The 24,007-nt window shown below is 37.3% G+C and overlaps 1 protein-coding gene across 1 annotated transcript in view; it reads right to left on the bottom strand.

The window, feature by feature from the left end:
* The window catches only part of rngtt (RNA guanylyltransferase and 5'-phosphatase), a 104,517-nt gene that overhangs the window by 72,824 nt on the left and 7,686 nt on the right, over positions 1-24,007 (bottom strand). The window contains exons 7-10 of the mRNA XM_014978035.2: positions 22,208-22,317; positions 20,221-20,322; positions 6,429-6,564; positions 3,034-3,105 (exon numbers count right to left, since the gene is read on the bottom strand). Coding sequence (XP_014833521.1) covers positions 3,034-3,105; positions 6,429-6,564; positions 20,221-20,322; positions 22,208-22,317 — 420 coding nt within the window. The remainder of the gene's footprint in view (positions 1-3,033; positions 3,106-6,428; positions 6,565-20,220; positions 20,323-22,207; positions 22,318-24,007) is intronic.

Here is a 24,007-nt window from a genome sequence, read left to right as displayed (position 1 = left end):
TTAAAAACAATAGCTTTAAAAGGTAAACAGTGCTAAGAGAGTAATAATAGGACACAATCATTTTGAATGTCAAAGTTCAGTCTGTGCCATTTCCTCTTCAATAAAATATTGTTCCAGCAGAGAACAGGGAATAGGAATCACTTATAGGAACTGGATTATGTATTAGCTTTTATTACAATCAAAGGGTTATAACACAAAAAAACAAAGTATGTGGTGAGACAGAGATACAGAGGAAAAGTCTTTAATTTAACTGTCCAGAAAAATAATGTAGCAAACCTCAGCCAGCCTTCCAAGCAGAAGTAACACGAACTGATTCCAGTAAAGCCCTCCTTAACAGATGACACCAGTCATGTTGTCATGTGCACTCCTTTCTGTTCAATTGTTAATCAAGCTGATCCAATTATCTTGTCCAATTCCGCACCTAAAGCAAAATTACTTCAGCAACTTGAAAAATAATGAGGTCAATCAAAGTGTCACCATGTGGGCGATGATCAAGTCCAAAACACCAGCTTTCAACAGCGTTTAAAAAAAATAATAAAAAAACGGGAAACGTATGTAATTTCTGTTGTCTTGTCAGCTCCCCCACTGCGGGGGAGATGACAGTGACTGACAACCTTAAAAAACTATGTCTTTTTGTATTCTAGAGATAGAACAGCAGCAGAAAACACATTTGGTGTGAGAGAGTGGCAATCAGGGTTAATCAGATTGAGTCAGTGGAGTCCTAAATACTGGAAATGTTGACAAATAAGAAAGTAAAGATCACTGACTTGGATAAAACTCAACTTTAAGCTGTCAGGAATACTTTCTTCACAGCAAATAAAGTCAAGCTAAAATATGTATTTACTCCCTTACAGACCCTCTTCTGTTTTTGCTTCTTTTGTGTATTCCTTAATGTTTCAGATCACTGTACCAATGCTTTTATTAGACACATGTGAAGGAGCTTTGCCCCTTTTTTCTTGTAAAATTCTTTGATTTCAGCCACAATGGACCATTTTCAAGATTAAATGGCCTGTTTAAAAGGCCAATTATACTTGAATGCCAAAGCAGCTCCATCAGAGTTTAGTCCAGAATTCAAAGAAACTCCCAAATCATTATTTTGTAGTTTCTTTATTAGATGGACTTGCTGGTGTGCTTTGGTTCACTGCCCTAAATGAAACATAACCAAAATGAGCTTGAGCTCAAGATCATAAACAGACACAGAGTAGATATCCTCCTTCGGTACAGAGCAAACTTCCTGGTTCCACCAATTTTAAGTTTTCCACCTCCTGAAGCAGAAAAGCAGTCTCATAACATCAAACTACCACCAAAGAGTTTGACTATATTTAATCAGGGAAGTTATATTTATGTGATTCCTTGATTCTGTAGTTGTTGCATTAATAATGCCTGTGGTTGTTGATGAAATCGAACCAAAAATATGTGGCAAATCAAAGTTAATTAGTTATTTATGAAGGGAGGCCATCATATTTGCACAAAGAGCCCTGCTGGTTTGGATATTTTTTTCTCCTTCAATGAATAAAATTTTTTATTTGTTAATTTTTGATTCTAGAATTTTGCTCGATAGTCTGAATCACTTAAACATAACTTTAAAAAGTCTAATTTAAATCAACAAGGGTGCAAATACTTTTACACAGCACTGCAGAATCACTGAACGCAGCGAATGAAGCCATCCATATCCAGAAGCAAACAGACAGCCAGCTTTTCAAGGAGTCATTTTAGGGCAGGAGTCAAACTGGTGTCGTCTTCCTGCAGCTGCATTACTCACCTCTCTCAGGACCGGCCCAGAGTGCAGAGACACGGCCAAACAGATAATGGTTAAGGCCAATAATGGCAAGCAAGAATCAATATAACAGCGCTTTACTGATGGCTCGGTGGGAGTCCCATGGAAATGCTAACCCCTCCATCATCCTGCAGCCATTCCTCTCACCACTGGAGCTTTCATTGAGCCGACTTGCTCATGTGATTCCTCGGATCGATAGAGAAAAAAGGAGATGACAGCAAAACATGATGGCTACCTCCTCCACCCTTTATCTCGAGATGTTCATTGAGTTCTCTGAAAGGAGGATTGCAAAGGTTTGCCAAGGTCACAATGCGAGCTCAGTAAGTTGACTGAGCGGTATCCAGCCTGTTTGTCCTCAAGCTGCTAAAATTGTGCAGCTGGAAGTAATAGAAGAGTAGAAACCGTTTTAAATTAAAGGAATGTTTGTTATGCATAAATGCATTCACATTATGCAACGAATAATTATATTACAATTCAAACACTGATGATTCTGACATGCAAAAAAAAAAAGTCAAATTTATTTCAGATGAATACTAAAAAGATTTTGATGATAGATTTTCATCATGGTTTTTAGGCACAGTTCTTCCACCGTACCGAGGAAAAGTCTGGCTTAAATTGCAAATGTTCTTTTTTTTTTTTTTACCACATTCTGTGACGTTACGATGATAACCTTCACTGCGTTTTATTGTAGTTTTCATGTGATGGACCAACTTATAACAACCCACAAGTATAAACCAAAACAAACAACTGACAAAATGTGGTGAGTATCTGCATCCAGCTCCCATTAGTGAATACTTTGTAAAACCAACTTTTGCCTTAATTGCAGCTTAATAACAATTACAGCTTGTAACGTGAGAAAATTACAGCAGCATCAATATTTTTGCAAGGAGCTCTCTGTGTGTGTGTGTGTGAGAACAGCATAGTTATGCTATCCACCTCATGCTGCAGATTAAGAAAGCTACCGTCTCTAAACAAATACTTAGAGCATGGACGCTGCACTGCCTGCTAGATGGGAATTTAATTCTTCAGGATTAATTTATGTCTCTTCTTGACAAACTGAGGAAACCCATGATGCAATAATTCAACATTTCACACGCTTTTAACTGCTGACGACAAACCCAAAAGAGCACGAGCTCCTTTGTTTTAAAAAGGGGAATGAGGCAATTAAAGAGTTCCCTCCAATGTGATCTAACACTTTAACCTTGAACATTTCCAGGGGTAGGAGGTCACTCCTCTGAAAAGTGCAGTGTACTCACATTGAATTTGATGATGTCATATATCAAGTAGCGAGGAACTGGCTGACCATTCACCTTGTCGATGATCATCTCCTGTGGAAATAAGGATAAAGGACAGAATCATGATTCAAATTCCTCAAAATAACATTTTATGATAGAGAGGAGTCTTCAAACTGCGAGCAATTTTATTGTCACAACACTGTAAAAGTCCTGTTGACTCAAGTTCTGCAGGATGAGACGCTGGAATCTGAGCGCTCCCCGGAGGACGGACATTCAGGGAAGAGGAGGCCTGCAGCAATGTCAAGGAAAGAGGGTAATGGGGGAGGTGTGTGTGTGTGTGTGTGTGTGTGTGTGTGTGTGTGTGTGTGCGTGTGTGTGCATCTATGGTTAAAGCTGTGAGGTAAGAGTCTGGTGAAGAAGACCATGACGCAGAAATAGACCGCTCATTTATTATACAAAGCTCTCAAGCTGAGGTCAGGTGCGGCTGTGCTGCAGGACACTCAGTCGAGATGAGTTTTGAGGAAAACGTTACACAACTGAGTGACAAAAACAAAACAAAAAGAAAACTGTCTTCACTGCTGAGCAAACGTAAGAGGAAGAAGGACTGCAGGCCTCAATCAAACAATACTCAATGTAGAGATTGAAATGATAAACAGCATTCCTGTACTTTAGATGAAGGGAAAAACTTATCATTAATTGTAAAGTTCAAAAGTTGGTGATATAAAAAGTTAGCAGTAAGTTTTAGTCAGAAGAAGCTAATAAAATCCAAGGCCATATGCTTAAAATTTTAAATCAGAAGTGGAGAAATTTTCTCTGAAAACAAAAAATGTTAACTGCTCAAAATGTGTCTTCTGTTTTTTTTTTTTTTTTTTTTTTGGAAGGCTTCAGGAAGAAATCTATTATCTAGCTTCACTATGTTGGTGATCAGGATCAGAAAAATTAGTATACTGGTTAATATGTATAAAAAAGCTCTGATAGTATAATGTCACATTTAAGCAATAATTTGAGATACTGTGGATGCACTTCAGTATTCTATAATCAGACCATTCAGATTCAGGAATTAACAGATCGACGGGTTTTCAGATCGGAACATAAAATGAAAGAAGAACTTTGGCTGCTTACTCCCAGCAAGTGATGAGCTGTTTCTTGATGTAGCGAATAAGAATTATTGTCTAAACGATGGTAAATAGGCATGTATTCATAAACTGATGGATGCATAATGAACATAGGCACAAAGTGACGGTTGGAAGCACAAATTGGTGGATGGATGGAAGGAAGCACGGACAGATGGGTGGGCGGAAACAGTCAGAAGGAGGAATGGTTGAACAAAATGATGATGGATATACAAATTGGATCAACAAATCATAAATATTTTTATATTTATTATGCGTAGAAAGGAAAAGACGATAACTTGGAATATGAATATTTATCAATGTTAAATCTTCTTTTCTCTATACTTGTCCTTGGAAATCATCTAAACCAATTTCCTGATTTCTCCTGACTTTGTAAGACTGTGTAGGAACTGTGTGCAACTCAAGCACATATATTACAGGAGATTTGACCCAAACAGTGCAGACAGACATATTTCAATTTATTTCATTCGATTTCTGTGCAGTAGGTTGTCAAACCAACCTGCGATATTATTTTTAAAAAAAAAGACAGAAAAATTGCAGAGCACCTGCTGTTCTAAGTGAAGAAGAACACAACAGTGAGCCACACCAGTGCCTCATCTGCCTTCAGTGCACACCAACAGGCTGCAAAATTGCAGGGAAAACATTGGACAGTGATGACAGATGGTTAAATTTACTTGCCAAATGTCGTTTGGAAATGCGGGGCCCTTTTGAAATCTTTTTCCAGCTAACGTTTCTCTGCTGCAGGAGATTAGTCTGCTTTAGAGGAGCACAAAATGTTTCATTTCAGCATCCGACTAAGCTGCTGAAATTGACGCTGTTTTTGATCAGAGATGAAAGCAACTACGCATCTAAGGTAAGATGAGCAAGGCAATCAACTACAAGTAAAAAATATATATACGCATTGTAAATATTTACCAGAATTACAACACTATTTACTGTTACTCTCTTTGACTGCTGTAGCACTGGCTCAAAATATGCAACAATTCTCTGCAAAAGCCTAAACTTGCTAAATAGCTTTCAAATAATTTGATAAGTCTAAGTGAGAACAACATGTAAATTCTAGGTGGTGTATGTTTTATGAAGGCAGCTGAATATTTAATAAGGTTTGCCAAAACCAGACTGGTGGAGAGGAGAAATGAAGTAAGGAATCTGTCAGCCCCTGTGTAAAGGCTGAGGGGGAGAAATGATGCAACTGCAGAAGCTGCCATCACTGTGCATCTGGTGCACTGAACCACTGCAAAGACAGGCAGCAGCAAATGCAGGCAAGGAAATCCACCAGGAATTTAATCTACAAGGCGGCCTAATTCAAAATCTACACTAATAATAAAGTTAAGATCATCAAAAAGCAAGTAGAGATAAAGATCATCGTCATGAGCCACAACTGAAACTGCAGACAAAAGAAAAATCCGGTTTTCCCACAGCCCCTCATAAACAGCCGAGGACAGCCTCTACAAACCGAGAGCCAGAAGCATCAACACATGAATAAACAGGAGTCAAAACAAAGCTTGTGGCAACATAAAAACCATCCGTGCAGCTTCTTCAAATGAGCGGCAATATACACTGCAATTAGATGCCCCGCCTGAGTGTGGAAGCTAAAATTCACCACATTAGTCCGTAACTGTACAGCAAATAGGAGGCTGTTTTGCATAAAACAGTAAAACACAGGAGAAAAAAATTAAAGCAAAGCACAAAAAAAAGAAAGACAGAGAGTGTATCTCTCATCTTCTCATTCGTTCCACTAAACACAAACAAGTGCAGGTAGTTGTCATTGAATTTCTGATGACGAGTAACCAATTTTCTCCCTTTATTCACAGAGGAAGAATAAAATGACTCATAAGTGTGCACCTGCTGCTTTGGGAAGCTGCGTGACCTGCGCATCGCAAACATGTCGGTGGAAGGCTGGCCCTGATATTCCAGCAGGAGTGGAAGCCACAGAGGCTCCCAATGCACAACAGAGTGTTGCAACAAAACACACACACACACAGGAAACTGTGAAACAATTAATGAGCAATTTCTCCAGAACACGCGTGATCATGTTCCTGTCACCCTACTGCCTTTGCAGTGACACATGCTTCACATGCTTTCACCTAAGACTTGCAAAATGGAGACAATTTTCTGCAACACTGAGCACCGGGTGCATTCCTTACGAATGTGGAATGGACATGCAGGCTCGAGTCAGGAACTGGGAAAGTGAAAGACGACCCACAGAACATATAGCAATTTAAAAATCAAAATGAGCACACGAATATGTAAGGGGGAAAAAAAAAAAAAAAGCCTCCTCACCCCATCCAGTAGAGTTTTGGATAAATGAACGCGTAGATCCTTCCGGAACGGGAACTCGAGGTTTGCTATGTGGAAGACTGAGTTGTCCCTGTCGATCATGAAAACTTCATTTTTTCCGTTGATCAGCATCATGTACCTGTAAATAATGAGTTAGCACTGTTATATAGTTACAATTATGAGGGAACAATAAACTAATCGTATTTTGAAATGGATAACGCTACATTAGACAACCTAACAGGAGGATGTTTAGTTAGTTAAGCACAAAAAAACACAACATCTTCATTCTTCAAAAATTACATTAACAAGCTTTTTTTTATATATATAAAATGGCTAACCCTTTTGCACATATCCAAGACATTTTAAGAATCCATTTGAGTTGGGGGGAAAAAACTATTTTTATAAATCACTATTATTTTGATCAAAATTTAAATCATGAACATTCAACATAAAACACAGAGTTCAGAAACATGTTGTACTTCTATTACACAAAGAACAACTAAGGGTATGCTTAAAAAAACAATGTGGCAAAAATAATTGTAATAATAATCATAATTTATTGTTTATTACTTTGTTTTATCAAGAGTTTGGAGATCAACTGTGGAAGTAGAAATCATCTCTTGGAATATCCAAGAACATTTAACGTAAAAAAAAATATTATCTTTTAAGGATTGGAGAAGTAATGGTCATCCAGTTCACATAATTGCCCAGTGAAATACAGTTTATAAAAGTGGGTATTAAACTATTAGAGGAAATGTGACTTTTTTTTTTTATTTTAGCATTGCTCTGCTTCAGTACAATCCCTCCAGGCAAACAATTCCTGCAATTTTCTCTTATTTATTTTGAGGATCTAATATGTTATTCTCTTTCAAAGACAAACTGTGTTTAGGCCACACTTGAAATTTGGTAGAGTACTATAAGCCACACTGGAGCAAGAAGGGGTTTGCATGCCTCTAATTTGTAAATGCGTTGCTAACAATTGAACTAGAACATGGTGTGAAGGCGTAAAAGCTTTTATTGTGACAGAGAAAAGACGAAGGTCCAGACAGACCACTTTTAATTACAAAATACCAACAAAGCAACCACTTTTGCTTTTATCTAGCTGAGCTGTGTGCAAAAACTGAGCAATTAGGAGCAGTATCTCAACAAAATGAATCCATCACACCACACCAACTTTTACAACCCACTTTCCACATAACCACCAGGAGGTTTATCCTAAAAAAAATAGTCCTATCTTAGTCAAGAGTACTTATAGAAATATTTAATATCTTGAAAAGCAAAAATAAATTATTCTCATAAAAAAAAAAATGTCTTCAGCAAGTTGTGAGCATTGACAGAGGTCCAAATACAGCTAATCCCTGGCAGGACTTCCCAGGTACAATAAGAACTAATTAAAAATAACTAAATGACATCCAAAAAGTTTCTCCAGCACAGTCGACTGTGAGAAAACATACACAGGGAGCACTGAATTAAAACAATGTACTGTCAGAGTCTTTTACCTATGTAGACATTACATATCGCTGAGAAGTCTTTTACCCCCAACACATCTCTCTACTTTTGTTACACTCAAATATCTTAGATCATCAGCATTTTTAACAGCAAAGAGAATCTGAATGAATAGAAGTAGTAGTTTTCAAGGGGTGCCTCTCATTTCAGAGGATGAAAAGAAACTATCTGCACCAACATGGATCTACTTGAAAACAGTGTTACTTCCTTTGGTAAATGACAAAGTAAGCTCAGCTCAGTTCACAATCTACACCCAGACCTGACTATTGACAATCCACAGAGTTGAGAATCACTTCAATAGAACCTGTCTGAAAACGTTAAATTGGTTAAAAGCTCTCAAAAGCTAAGAAAGTCAAGAACAGATTGAAAACGTCAATCACCTTTCTCCGTCTGCAAAGGGCTCCAAACCTTCATGACTGCAGCGAAACACAGTGAGAGTCAGTATCTACTAATGTAGAAAAAAAAACAAGACCAACATCTAGAGCGCTGCAGATCTCACTTGCCTCTGTTATGATTTGTGTTTATTATTCACAGATTAGGCAAAAATGGCATCCAGGTGAGAGGTCTGGGGCAAAACCACTGCTAACGAATGAGGAAAAAATGGTTTCCACTTAGATTTACCAAAAACCAACCAGAAAATACCCAAACTATTAGGGAAATATTCTGTGAACTGATGAGACAAAAGTAAACATTTATTTCAGGATGTGTGTCCAGTTACACATAGCTCAAACTAACAGCATTTCACAAAAACATCACACAACAGTCAAACATGAGCTATGTTTTCATCCAATCTTCTTGCAAGTTTTGAGCAAACTTTTAAAATGTCGTAAAAAACAGAAATGCTAATTTGGCCCGTTTCCATCCACTGATTTGGAGCAAATCAACCATGCTGTGCAAAGCGTAATTTCATCAGATGTTGGCGCTAAGAATAGCTATTATAAACGATATCTGTGGCAAAAGCATTTTTGGGCTGTGTTGTACGAAAATGAAAACATTTATTTTTTTAAAAATTCTCTTTCAGTCCTTGGAGCTTTAAAATCGAACCGGTCCATGTTAAACTAAAATCAATTTTATTCCATATTTCCATCTTGTTTAAAATAAATGAATTTAGAATGGAGGAAAATGAAGTGAGGAAGAAAGGCTATTACTGGAAAATTACTTTTTCACCCGAGTAAGCCCCTCTGAGAGACTCAGCAACATAAGATCGGTGACTGTTAAAAATATCTCCAGAAATAAACCATCTTACCAGTGTGGGGTCACGGTAAGAACACTCGAATAGTGTTAATTTGATTCTAGTCTTCTTGGATCCTTGCTGCCAGTGCACGAAGCATCGAGACCCTTTACACTTTCATATTTGATATTTTTCTGCATGGTTCTTTCAGTACAATGTGAGGCTGTCATATGAAGGAAAAGTTGTAAATAACCTGAGTGTACACTTTAAGTGTGAACTGATTTTCTACTCTAAGTTTTTATCTTCAACTGGGAAAGTAATCAGGTAAAATCTCTTATTACATAGAGCCGATCTGTTGAGTAAATACCCCATCTGGACAATTGTCCTCTAAGTTACATAAAACCGAAATATAATTTCAAGGAGGTCAAATTAAATTAACTGATGTTACGGTACAGCGATTAATCAATATTATTTCAGTTTTTAAAGAGGTTTTATTTCGTTTACGTAATCATCATTGAGCCATTTGTCTAAATCCAAACAGCTAACACCGAAGATAAAACACATGATCAGTGAAAACTTGACAGGCTTTAGTGAAATCCAGAGAGACCGGAGTGTAATCAAACTGTTCATCCAACTGTTTATTACCTCAACAACTGATTACTAAGTCAGGAAACACTGTACACAATAGATGTGAGTAAAATCCTTGATCCTTCCTTCTGTTCATTCACAGAGAGGAGCAGAAAGGCTGAAACGCTCTTAAAAAGTCAGCCCTGCTGCCTTTGTTTCCACTAAAAAACCGCCTTCAATAAATCTATAAACTCAGAGGTCTTTAACCAGAAGAATTGGTTTTAATATATTTTTTATTGTTATATCTCGTATTGTGAATACAGCTGTAATATATTATTTGTAACAATGTTCTTGAGTAACCACTGAACTGCACACGACGGACCAAAATCACTGCAGTTTTATCTTCATAACATTCCACCACAGGATGGCTAACAATCTGAATGCAACTGACTAAAATAGATCAAATTAAATGAAACGCAGAAAACAAGTAGTGGAAGTTGAGTTTAGTCAGGGTCAACACCAATCTTTTAAAAATGCTTTGAATGAGATCCAGATCAGGTGCTTGAGTGATCAGGAAATCAATATTGTAAAACGTACGTTAACTAGACACAATACTTGAGAATCTGCTATGTCCATTGGACAATATGGTGGCCAATCACAAAAGCTCATTTTGTGTTGATTCAACTGTGTTACAGTGAAGAATGGCACAGAAATTAATTCCTAAATGTGACAACCAAACTCTACAACTCTTGCTTTAACCACAGTCGTAAAAACGTCACATTAAATCCTAAATGGACTAAATTTGTAGATTGCCTTTCTAGTCATGTAACTGTAGGTACCTGGAATCAAACTGATAACTTTCTGAGTGCAACTATGACAGCTAGTGCAATTTATCTGTATAGTATTGTTCATCGTGAGGTAGGGATACAAAGTAGTTACACTAAAGAGCTTGTACCATCATATTTCTCTCCAGAATTAAAAGTGCATTTAGATTTAAATTCACTTATGAGAAGACATTGGACATTATGCTAATTATCAACATTACATCATTGAGTGGCCTGTTTACTTAGTCCGATGCAGAAACGTCTTTGAGATGCTGCAAGCAGCTATTTATTTGTTCATTAAGTGACATGGAGTGGGTTACATTTAACTGTATTCAAGAGTAAAGAAGATGTGCTTTTTTTAAAGCCATCTTTAAACGTGTAATTAAGAGGAGCTGGACACTGTCCCTAATTTGCTTTTATGAAAACATTGCGAACGTGTGTGTACTAATTAGAGTTCTGGTTGCTACAAATCACACATAGTGGTGTTTGAACTACCTTTGCCAGATTACATTTTATTTCTAAATAAACTTATTTTTGTTAGCATAATTAGTGCCTGGCTAGTATATTAAAAGATACTATAGGGGATTTTTTTTGTAATCATACAAGAGAGAAATTTCAAGAGTGCAATTTATCTATAGTATTTGCAGAATAAATTAAGGTTCAATTTATATCTTTACATTTTTCTTGCTTATTATCCAAGACAAAAGCAGAACAAGCAATTTTCAGTTTAAGGCCAATTGTGATTACGCAAGGTTTTTCTATTCAATAAATGTCACAATAATGAGATTCTTTTAATAGATAATTTTATTAATTACTCTCTTCAAAATTGGTCAAGTTTATTTGTACAGCACATTTCAGCAACAAGGTAGTTTAAAATACTTTACATTATAAAAACATAACACAGCAACCAATTATGAAACAAGCACTTCAAATCATCACGAATAAACATCATCAAATATATTTATAAATGTTACTATTGATCAAAAGCAGCTCTTGTTGCCGTTTTTAGTCAGCGTTTCGGGTGTTTTGCAGTTTTCTGGAAGTCTGTTCCAGATTAGTGGAGCATAAAAGCTGAATGCTGCTTTCCGTGTTTACAGTTTGACCTCACTGGAGGAACCACTATTGATGTTTCATAGGTTTATGCTTCTTTATCACACTGAAACAAAACTATTTTGTGGCTTTAACAAATGAGAGCATTTATATAAGTAGAAAATGTAAAGCAACATTTAATGGTGTGCAAACTGGCAGCTCTGACTCAGTAAAAAAATTAAAAAAGTACACCCTTTAAGAAAACACAGGCAGATGACAGAGATGGACAGATTAACGAGTTCCCCACAGACGCAGCGTTGCATTTCTCATACCTGCTGTGACTCTCCACAATTGTAGCAAAGGGATTAGGTGTAATGGATGTGTGACCAGTACCAGCTGGTTGAGAAACGGAAAACTCAAAAAGATGCCAAATATAAGTGCAATAGGGAAGTGATTCTCAAACATAAAGGGTTTATGCTGTGTTTTAATATGGGAATATTGTCTCAATTAATCTATTGCTTTACAATTAACAAAATACAATATTTTTTTAAAAATCACCACTCACCGTCCAAGATAATATACAACATTCATTTTCAATATTCTTGACATTTTGAAAATTGTCAGCTCAGTATTTTTTGAAAAGAACTTTCAAACGAGAGAGAAAAACCATTATCAGAGCCGACACTCTATAGACTTAATTTCAGGACACATAGACGGCATTTGATGCTCTTGTACTTTAAGACGAAGTCAGGTGTTGCAAAGAAGTCTGTTAAAGTAGTGCAGGACGTGAACAAGGACGGCGTTCAGTGGTGAGGTGTGTGGTAAAAGTAAAACAGGTCGTAAGTGTGGAACTGCATGAGACAGATTAATAGGTCAAAAAGCACTGCTCATAGGTTATGATGTTTGCTGATGACATTGTAATATGTGGTGAGAGTAGGAAGCAGATGGAAAATACTCTAGAAGTATGTGTGGGTGGGTGTTTTGGAGAGAAGAAGGTGAAAGCAAGTAGGAGCAGGAGAAAATTTGTGCAAATAAGATGAAAAACAGGTGGAGCTGTAAAATGTATTAAAGCAATTGAAACAGCAGGCATTACTAAGAGAGACACACAAGAACAGACAGCAGGCAGGGTGTATAGAGACAAGAGAAAAGGGTTATTTGTGACAGAGAGGTGTCTGCAAGAATAAAAGGAAAGGTTTACAAGATGGTAGTAACACCTGTGCCAATGTGTGATTTGGAGAGGGTGAAACTAACAAAAAAAAGACTGTGGGTGAACCTGGATGAGCTGAAAAGGTTTAGATCTCCACTGGGAGTGACCAAAACAGAGACAACGAGAAATAAGTGCATCAGAAGGGCAACTCGGGTCGAGCAATTTGGAGATGAACTTAGAGAAGCAAGGCTGAGATGAGTTGGACATCTGCAGAGGAGGGAGTAACAGATGAACAGGAGAGAAAAAGGTTGAATATGAACTTGGCAGGGAAAGAGGAGGAAAAAAGGAAAAGAAGAGAGAAGGTTCCTGAATGTAGAGAGGAAGGATTTGCAGGGAAGTGATGTGAGACAGGAGAAACAGTGTGATAAAGACACCCCTAAAGAAGCAGAAGGAAAGAAATAAAGGGATCCTAAAATAAAAACAAATTTAGGGATTAACTTTAAATTGATAAAGCTTTAATATACTAAATTAAATGCATATGGACAATAGTATTTTAGGCCAAAAAGGCATTTCAAACCACCTTTAAATTGGGGTTAAAAGAAGCAAAAAAAAAAAAAGAAAAATGCAATACAATAGCTGTAATACACAACAACCATAAAAAAAACTTTTTGGACTATCTACCTAAAAGTGTTAGTCTCTCTTTTGCTGAATTCATAGCTCGTCGAGGCATGAACTCCATAGGACCCCTGAGGGTGTGCTGTGGCACTAAATGTTAGCAGAAAATCCTTTAAGTCCGGAGGTGAGGCCATCACGGCATCCAGCAGAAGTATGATTGGATTGGGATCTGGGGAGTTTGGAGGCCAAGTCAACATGTCAAACTTCTTGATCTCCTCAAACCATTTTTTTTTTTTCATTTATGGCAGTTTCATTGTACAGTTGAAAGAGATCACAGGCATCGAAAACAGCAAAGAGGCTTTGACTGATGTGCACCTATGCAGCCTCATACTCAACACAGTGTTTTCTGGCATCTTTCAATCAGATCCAACAGTTTCAGTTGTTTTCCCACCCATGACCACGTCGCTGCACAAAGGGAACAACCCATAGAAGTCATCTAGGCATCACAATTTGGCCCGTGTCAAACTCACTCAAATCTTTGGGCTTGCCCAATTTTCAAGCTACCAACACACCAAGTTTGAGGCCAAAATGTTCGCCAAACATACTCTACCCTAAAGGTAATGAAGCAATTATCAGTGTCATTCGCTTCTCAAGTCAGTGGTTAGATTATATAAAAAAGATGTTTCTTCAACCCAAAACTCTAAGTATTATATACTCTTAAAAAGTGTGCATTTCACTGAGTAATGTGAAGATGCACTTTTACAAAATAGCTTTAAGAGCAGATTACCAGCATATCGTTGTAACAAGTCAGTAAACGACATCACTACTTTTCCTCCAGTGCAGGTAGATGCCACTCCCTTTAGAGTTAACAATCCTTTTAACTGAGTATTATTTAAAGGAAATCCAATAAGGCTATGCCTATAACTTAATTATTCCCTAGTGCTTCTAAAGGATGTTTGTCCAGAGAAGAGGCTACTCAGTTAAGGGTAAAGAGAAGAGTTCAATATCCCACCGTCTTACAGTATCTGCGAGAAGAATCAAGTGTGGGAGGAGAAGAAGAGGAAAAATAAAGAGCTGGCCAGATATTGCTGCACTTTTCAAGTAGACATGGTGATCGCAGGATTGAGCAGGGTGAAGAAGAAGAAGAAGAAAGAATGCAATGTCTGCACAGCTCAGTTTAGGCAAATCATAGTACACACCAACGGGACAATCTCCTTTTGAAAACGGATAATGGGTTTTATGTCACAAAATGACTAATGGCTCAAAAGATCAAACAGGCTGAGAGCCACAGCTGAGAAGATCTGTCATCCAGTATGGACACAACAGGTCTGAGCTGAGCAGAAGTGGTTCCCCTGCTGTCTAATTGGCCAGTTAGCCATGGGTAATGTTGTCAAGTGCTCAGAAGAAAAAAAAAAAAGAAAAAGCGGAAGACCATTAGTTCACTGCTACTCCCTGTGGCCGTCCTCTTCATCCCAGTTTCACCTGATTCATCTCTTCCCCACTTCTCCGAAATAATGTTCACAGCAGAAACTGTAACCGTTTCCTCCGACAAATCAGGAAACTATTAAATGTAATGTGCTCTTTTATGCACACAAGTGTAGGTCCGTTCGCCTCTTCCTCTTCTGTTTCTGTCTCCCTGTCCTCTCTGATGGACGCTGTGAGGCTTGGATTTTATTCCTACACCCTGAGCCATGTCCCCCAAGCTCTTTAGCCCTAATGAGGCGTAGACGGCTGGAGCGCCAGCTTTGCTAGTCCAGTCCTGCGGCATGACTGACAGCAGCCGAGCTTCAGGGGAGGGCTTAAATCAGATCCAAGGGCTTTGCACATCATTAGTGGTATGTGAAGGGGAAGTGCCGCATTTTTTGTCAACCCAATGAGGCTCGGGTTATTTTCCCTCTAAAGACAAAAAGGAAATTGTGGCTGCCCTTTCAGATTAGAGGTGAAGAAAATTTATGTTGTCAGATCTTGTCAGTGTGTTACGATAAACATAGTTGGAAAAAAAATATATAGGAATGTAACTTTGTGACTCGCATTTCTAGATTTATCAATGCAAATAAACAGTTAAATTTTATGGCAGATATTTTTTATAGTGGTACAGCTTTACTGTCTAGTCTTGGTCTATACTTTTGGTTGAAGCAGGCTTTCTAGTTAAATTTTAATTGGTGTGTTGTCTTTATTGTGAATTGCTGTAAAAGTAATTGACCAATGGGACATGAATAAAGATCTGAATCTTTATTGAACCTACAAATCTGGACATGAGGGAAGGGAGAACAGATTGGGGGACAGCGGGACAGATGGATGGATATATATAAAGTGGTGGGAGGATGAAAGAACAGATGATTAGATAGATTGGTTAGCGGGTACATGGGTGCTGGATAGACAGAAAAATGGACAGAGAGATGGATGGATGAACAAGAGAAAGGATAGATTGATTGACAGGTGTGCAACTTAAAAAAATGTACAACAAAACAGTTTTATTGGATCAACTTTTTTTTGAAAAAAAACTTAGCTAAAATTGGTTTAAATTTGACTTAGACTAAAATGAGACTTTGTGTCATTTGTGGGATTCATCAAGATTCTATTGTCAATCTCCACTTTTACTCATCTTACAATATCAATGCAGGTGCCACACAGCTTTCTACAGGTACAACTAAAAAAATGGAATCTTGTGGAAAAGTTCAATATTCATCAATAGACATTTCAGAAAATAAAACTCAGATTAATACACATAGAAAAATTATTCAAGCTTTTGTTTCTTTTAGTTTTAATGATTATAGCTTACAGATAACAAAACCACCCAAATTCATTGTTTCAGAAAGTTAGATGGCATAAGATGAATTAAAAAAGGATTTTTTTGTTTTAAACAGACTCTTACACTGACATCGTCCAGAATATCTATGATCGAAGATGTATGGGGTCAGGGTTTCCTCAAGTGTAAGAAATTTAGACAAATGTAATTTCCTCTGGCGGTAGTATTTAGTTCCTCATCTATGGAACTCCTTTAAACCACTACTAGCCTAAATCATTTCATTTTTTTCACGTCTTATCTGTTTATTTTTCAAATTGCATTTTGTTTACTCTTTATATTGTCTTGAAGGTGCCTTTTAAAATAGTTTTTCCTTTCTTCAGCACTTTGTATGAATGATGCTGTAAAGTTAAAACTGCCTTAAAATACACACATATTTTCAATTCCTACTTTCTTGTCATTTTTTTCCTATCTTCTCCATTCTTTCTGGATCTGGAAAATACATAATTCATAAGACTATTAAAAAAAATCCAACACTGTGTAGGAACCCTGTAAATTACAGTGTTGACTAAAACATCCCTTATTTACAAAGAGTAAACAAAGACAAAGTGGTTCTAAAACGGCACTCTCCCACTGCATTATTTTGGATAATAGTTTATTCTTTTCAAACCGGAAAGGAGCAACCAAGTCCAGTTTTTAAGAGCAAACTTCTTTCTGACGGCTACAAGCACAGCCTCACAAAGTCATGCAACAATGAACAGCTGATCCCAACTATGTTGAGGAAATCATTTCAGGACTTGAACTAGGCAAGCTGTAACTTTGCAATGAAAAACAACATGCTGTATGTGTTATGTAACCTTTACTTTCATAAGCAAAACAAATGCTAGTTTATTTATATCTCTTAACTGTATTTAAACCAAGCAGCTCGGTCTTCTGAGAACATTCATTCTGATTAAACCTTTCTATCTATAGAGAGTAATTCATAACTTATAATTATTTTAAATTAATCTTTGAGGAACGAAAATGAATTACAGTAATCTTAACACAGGAAATCCAACACTTTCCAAAGTCATTTCTTTAAAACCCAAACCGCTCACACCTCCTCCCCTCATTTCGCTCCTTTTCCTCCTTCCTCACTGATGCACAAACCAATCAACCAATGTCAGAAGACCCTATAACAAGCCGATTTAAAATTCAACTGAGTTGAAGTTTCTCCTCTCAGCCAATTCACAGATTTTCCAAAGCCCATTAGAAGCCATGCGCTTGCCAGATAAGACAGTGACGGTTTATTGTTTGCTGTATGGCTGCTTTGTGCATGAGGGAAAGGCTGCAAATTATTTTTAGCTAAGTAGATTCACTTCAGCAGTTTGTCATCATTTTTTGCTTGTTATTGTCTTAGTGAGCAATGCAGTTGAGCTGTCAGGTTTGCTGATGCACAGCCCTGCAGTCACAAAATGAGACTGCCAGGATCATTTTCTTGGGCCAGAGAACGTCTCTGGAAGAACAATAAAGTTGGTTAATTTTCCTTTCGTTTGGTTTACTTTTTCACAAAAATTAATTTAAAAAATTGTACACCATTGCTAAAGATAATGAATTTTAAAATGCAATTTATTTAATTAGAATCAAGATCTGTCTTGCATTTGGCAGAGTCACGAAATGGAACCTGGAGAGATTTAAACCGACTATGACTGAAGAACGCTGGGAAAATGTAAAGTGGAATAATCTCTCCTCGCCACCTCGATGAGTCAAACTTCCAATAAAAACTCAATTCGGGTCTGAAAACTTTGCTGAACAGAAAGTGTAACACTTAATTAGAAATGTCCTGGACTTTTCATAGAGTACATAATAAGAATAACTAATTGCAATTCAGTTATGATCATTATATCTTTGCAAACAGCACATTCTACTAAGCATGCACACTACCTTTAAATTCATCATTCTATTTTTTTTTACAGTTTAATGCCTCTTTTTCTAGCTTCTCACTATGAATAGAGTGGGATCAACCATTAATAATCAATACTTTTCATGGTATTTGTCTCTGAAGACTGATAACCCAAAAATTGACTTCCTGTCTTTCTTGACTGTCAGTTTTCAACTAGATGCAAAAGATTTCTCAACTATGCACATGTACGTTTTGAGTACATACCATTTTAAACAAATTAACTATGTATAAAAAGACCAACTTCAAACACAGGAAATTAAAAACGTAGTTTCCTTTTAAAGAGATGAAAGTTATCTCTTGGATTTGATAAAATAATAAAAAAGGAATTTAATTAAACTTTCTAACATACGCTTTTCTCAAAGCAAATAAAACATAGTCTTGTGAGGATACAGTTCAATGCAGTATGCCCTGCTCACTGTTTGTTTTTATATTCCCGACATTAAAATGTTGCTTACCAACTATGAGGAGAGTGAAAAATAGAGTAATATCAGCATAGTGCATATCCCGAGCCTGGGTGATGAGTCACACATGACATGCTGCGCCTCTTTTCTGCATCACTACTGATGAAATCACATACAGCATCGCTACCCTTTAAAACTCCAGTTGCTGGAGGGAAAGCAGGTTGCACGTCAAGAGTTTGGGTAAGCAGCGGAAGAGCTCAAAGTCTCTGATCAAATTTAAGAACAAAACTTTTAACTGCATTCTCAAGCGTTCTGCAGATAACGGCGGCTAATTACGCACATTAGCAGCGTCCTGGTCAGGAGCCAAATCTGTTCCCTCCGAGTCTCGCGCTTACAGGAAATTAAAGCGCCGATATGTAAAATTCTGAAATTGACTGCAGTCATTAAATATTCATCTGCACACAGCGCATTTGCACCAGCCGGCGAGGCAGTGCTTCACAGCCGACTAGCAGAATACTAAAACGTCTCTCTCTTCCCTTGCAGCAGTGGCCTGGAGCACTAGAGAGACATGAAACTAAAGAAAACAACAAATTCACAGGAAAACGTGACGGGAAAGAGCAAGTGCCCTGGCGCATTTCTTATTCTTCATGGATGACAGACTGGACAAAGTCATCCCTCTCAGTCTGGATTTATCCATCAGAGCAGCTAATTTGCACATCACTGCCATACAGAGAGCAGTCTGCTTGATTAGCTATATACTGTAATTAAAACTTAATGAGGGAGCACAAGTCGTGTTAAGCTTCCTTTCAGACCTCACAAACAAAGTCTTAATGGCTAAGCTCAGTCATACCTTAAGGACCTTCTAGTGTTGTATCATCCTAACAGAGCAATCCCATGAGAGCAGGACTGTTCTCCAAAGTTTAGGTTCTGGAGGCAAAACTGCTACAGTAAGGTATAAAGCATTTCATAACATACAGAATAATTACTTCTTTAGGCTCAAGAGATTCTAAATTCCCATGATAAAAGTTACTGAAAAAGAATTATTGATTGTCCTTCTTTCCTTTAATCATACTGCAAAGTCTTACCGTCGCTGTGTACTTTGAATACATGTGTGTTTATATTTTTTTCTGCTTTTTTGTCATATTTCAAGGTTTAAGTGTGATGATTTGGGGCTGCTTTGTTGCATAAGGAACAGAATAACTTGAAACAGTTGATGAAAACCAGAATTTTGTTCTCAGTGAGTCGACCTCTCAAAATCTCCAAAAAGTCAACAGCTTTGGAGTGGTCTAGTCAAAGGCTAAACTTCAGTGCAATTAATGAAACGTATCTTGAAAACATTTCAATGCAGCAGAATTCAAACAATTGTGCGAAAAAAAAAGAAGAGTGATGTGACTGGCTCATTGTCAGTTGTAGATGTTTGATAGTAGAAGCTACTATCAAAGATAGATCGAGCATTCTATATTAGATTTAGGTTAATTAATTTTCACATAGAATCAGGTTGGTCTGAATTCACGTAATGAATAAAATAAGCTCTTGAAAACTACAGTTTGTATTCACTCAGGTTATCGTCGTCTGGTATTAAAATTTTGTTTAATGATTTGAAACTTTCAAGCGTGACAGGAAAGCAAAAAAAAGAAAACCTGCAAGGGAGAAATGTGTTTTCAGCACCTTGGATGATGAATTAAACAAATGTTGCACAGCTCTCCTTGAAGACATAAACTCAATGTGTTCCCATCGACTCAGAAGAAGTTCAATCAATTAGACGCACAAATTCTATCTCATCAGAGAGAGAAAGTATGGCACCTGCACTGGCACGTGCTGCGAAAAAAAAAAGAAAATCAACTTACCGTGTGCCATCAGCTTTCCAGCTGACTTTGTAAGGATTCTGCTCTAGAAAACGAAGATTTTGTCGGTCCATGGACACAGGCTGCGCACCCGGAAATCCAGACCTGTTGTCAGAAAATATTGTAATTGGGCTCGCGTTTAGTCCAATATTTCATTACATCACATAAAACATACACATTATATGATATTATTATAATTGATATTATTATCGATTTATTCCACAGGAACATCCATCATTACGCAAGACATCGATCACACATACGCAGTATCTCTTCTTAGCTCAGTCTTAAGTCTAATAATTCTTTATCAAGTTCAAAAGTTTACAAATCTTTTAGAAGGCTTTTTATGCAAATGATTGCTTGAAAATCCAAACATGATACATGTGAAACTGAAAGGAAACAGTAACTTTTCTAAAAAAAAAAAAAAAAAATTACATAAAGAGTTAGTAAACAGCAAAGAGAAACACTTGAAATTAACTTTCATTTCAACATGCAATGGACACGAATGCAAGTATTTTAATATTTAGACAGAAAACAACTGATAGTTAATAATAATCAGATTATTTTGCCAAACATTAGTTCCTGCTTAAAATAGCTAAAAATCTCACCCACATGCATGACATCAAGAGCATATGATTAAAACCTTGCTGGTCTGCATTTTGAAGCCAGTTTGACTTGTTTACACATGAAAGACTTTGTCTGGCGAGCTTCTGATTGTTAAAGTGAGAGTGAATATCATGAATGAGATCAAAGGAGACATATGGGGGTTTCAGAAAAAAGTCCAGGCTTTTTAAAGAGTCTCACAAGAAGTAGAAATCAACGCTGGCACTGTATCGAAGTATGTCTAAAGATGGAGGACGAAAACAACTACAAACATGGTCATACAAAAGCAAGCTTATCTCATGAGGAGATGAGAAGAAGTTGTTCCCGAAATTCCTGAAATGTCATCCTGAAAACTACAGCAGGTACTTGTACAGTCAGAAAAAGACTGTGCACATTTAACTCTAATGGGAGGCATGCAAGGAGGAAACACCTTTCAAGATAAATACCCGATTAAGGTTTAAAAAAGAGCACAAACAAAGATCAGGACTTCTGGAGAAATCTTTGGTCTATTGAATTATATTGAATAATCCTGATACCAGAACAAGAGGACGTGTTCGCCCCGGGTTGGTTGTGTAAATAAGACTAATTCTTACTTGTCTCATCTGACTAAATGAAAGTTAAATAAATACAAATCTTATATAAAGCTATTAAGAATAGAGGTTAAAGTGTCACGATTTGGGGAGAGTTTTCTGCGCCAGAACTTTCCACTATGATTTTTTTTTCCATGCATCAAAGGGTGCTTGAAGAAGATAGCTAAATTTGATATTTCATAAATTTATCTTTTTTTCCACATAGCTATAAAGCTTGTTTGGGAGTTTTTAAGCTTGAACTTTAGAAGTGCTACAGTTTTAACTGCCTAGTTATTTTCTTATAAAGTCTTATAAAGTGAAAGGATGAGCTCAGAAAGTATGAAAAATGATGTCCTCCTACAATAGATAAGACAAATAAAGGACACTCCACATAATTTTGGTTCTACACACCGACTACTTCGAGAACATTTTCTCTCTTGAAACCCTTCATGGCAAAAACCTTCTGCATCAGCCCATTTAGATTGCACAGTAAAACTAGAAATTAGCACACAGGGCTTAAAGAAAGTATTTAAAAGAAGGGAAGAGAAAATTACAGTGTGGATTGTTCTCTGTGCTGGGATGAGACAGCTCAGCGGGGCTGGCAATTTCCGTGGCGGAAAAAAAAAAAACTGCTACGGTATATTCCCCTAAAATATAAAAATCTATTTCTGATTTTACCGCCTGCCTGAAAGTGTGAAGATGCTCCAAAAACAGAAAAAAAAAGTTGAAACAGATGAGTCACTCCCGACTATGTACACCTACATACGTTTGTATTCACGCAGTTTCCCAAAAACGAGAGAGATCAAGGAGCGCCTCACCTGTCCCACTCGGCCATCTCCTGACACATTCTTTGGATCTCGCCCAACTTGGGTTGGGTCGTGACCTGTGTGACCCCTTTCACTGAGATCCCTTCGAGAAAAACTGCACCCTGGGAGGAGAAAGTAAGAGAAAGAGGAAAGTCAAAAAGGTGTGGAGTTTGGATAAACATTCACCTCCTCCTACACACAGCGATCCAAAACAGATGTTTCTCTGGTTCCGAGTTGCTGAGTGCAAAAGCAGTGGGCAGAGATATTCAAAGAAAAATGCTGCTTTTATTTTTAACCATCTAAAACCACTGACACATTAATTATTTAAAGTATTAGCCTCATAAAACTTGTTACTCTGCCTCGACTCAGTCTCACTACAGCTGTAACCTTGCTCTTATACTGCTGACACAATCACTTCTAAAGTACTTCCTCCTTTCACTTGTTTTTTGATGCTTGTTCTGAGCAGGTAAGTCCTGCTAACTGCTTCAATGTGACAGTAAACAGAGACAAACAGAAACAGATGAGCACAACAGTATATCATCTCAAACACCCCAAGTTCAGTTTCATCAAACCAAAAATTTATTTGTCCAATTGCATTTAGAAACTATAATCCAGTATTTAATTTTTAAAATAATGGCTTGTTTCACTGTGGATAATGACTCTTCCTTATGTTCTTTTGCTTTTGTTCTATGGCTGAATTTGCTGAAATTGATCCAAAAAACACTCATGATCTCTGGGACACACATACTTACAGATGAATACGTCACTTTCAATCTTCTGGGAATTGTACCAAGGGATGAACAAAACTTGTGAAGGCCTATTATTCCCATTATTGATAACTCAGCGGATTGTCTAATGATTTCCAAAATGGAGTTTTTGAAGTGTTGCCACATAACTCAAATTTTACACATTGACTACTACATTAAGACTATGCATTATTTAAAATTCTGACTTTGAAACAAAAGTAGTCATTTAGTTAATAGAGAAATGATTTAATCTATCACATAAGTGATCTTATCTATAAGCTCCACTGTTTGTTCAAAAACAAAGAGAGAGAGGGACTATATCATTCCGATTGCTTTAAAAGTTGATCATGATAATACTGGGCAATGGCTTGGCCTCCAGCAATTTACCATCAGCGATATGTTCCAGGTTCCTCTAAAATGGTTTGTTACAGCAGAGTGCACATGAGTGAGAATAGGGATCTAATTTCTCCCTCACCTCTAATGCCTCTGACCTGGCAGAGAGTGAGAAACTGTGGCTAATCTCCTGAGATCAGAGCTGCAGAGTCCAACAGAGCAGCACAAGTGGATTCTGGGTGGCCACAAGAAACAAGAAATAAATTCATTTTAAACAAAATCCATAAAAAGAAGCATGTGGGGCTAATGGGTGAAATTATACTTTTAGAGTAATTATGAAAAGATTAGAGGACTTTAGCAGGATCAGAAGGGACAAAAAAACTGTCTTAAAACCACCCAGTTACCCTAGTTACCATTAAACATTGAAGTCAAGTGTTTCCACAAATGCTCTCGGGCTCTGCACATATTTTTCTCCTAACAGCCAGACGGCCACAGACTGGTCTAACTGACGAGGTGGGCCTCTCAACCGAGAGACGGTACTCCTTAACGACAGCCGAGTGCTGCAGTAACGGCTCTAAGAGCTGCTGCTCTGCTCTCCAGATCTGTCTGGTGGATCATATTCTCGCCTATTAGGTTCGCCTCGGCTCGGGTTTTCAGTCTGGGTGCAATAAAAAGTTAAAAAAAATACGCGTTATTCTCCGTTATTTTTGAAGTAGCGTCTCACTGTAGCAGT

The sequence above is a fragment of the Poecilia mexicana genome, unplaced genomic scaffold (assembly GCF_051168715.1).
Source record: "Poecilia mexicana isolate PSO_F unplaced genomic scaffold, ASM5116871v1 scaffold_21, whole genome shotgun sequence".
NCBI lineage: Eukaryota > Metazoa > Chordata > Actinopteri > Cyprinodontiformes > Poeciliidae > Poecilia > Poecilia mexicana.
The sequence above is the reverse complement of the archived record's forward strand: the minus strand, read 5'-3'. Positions and strand labels throughout refer to the sequence as shown.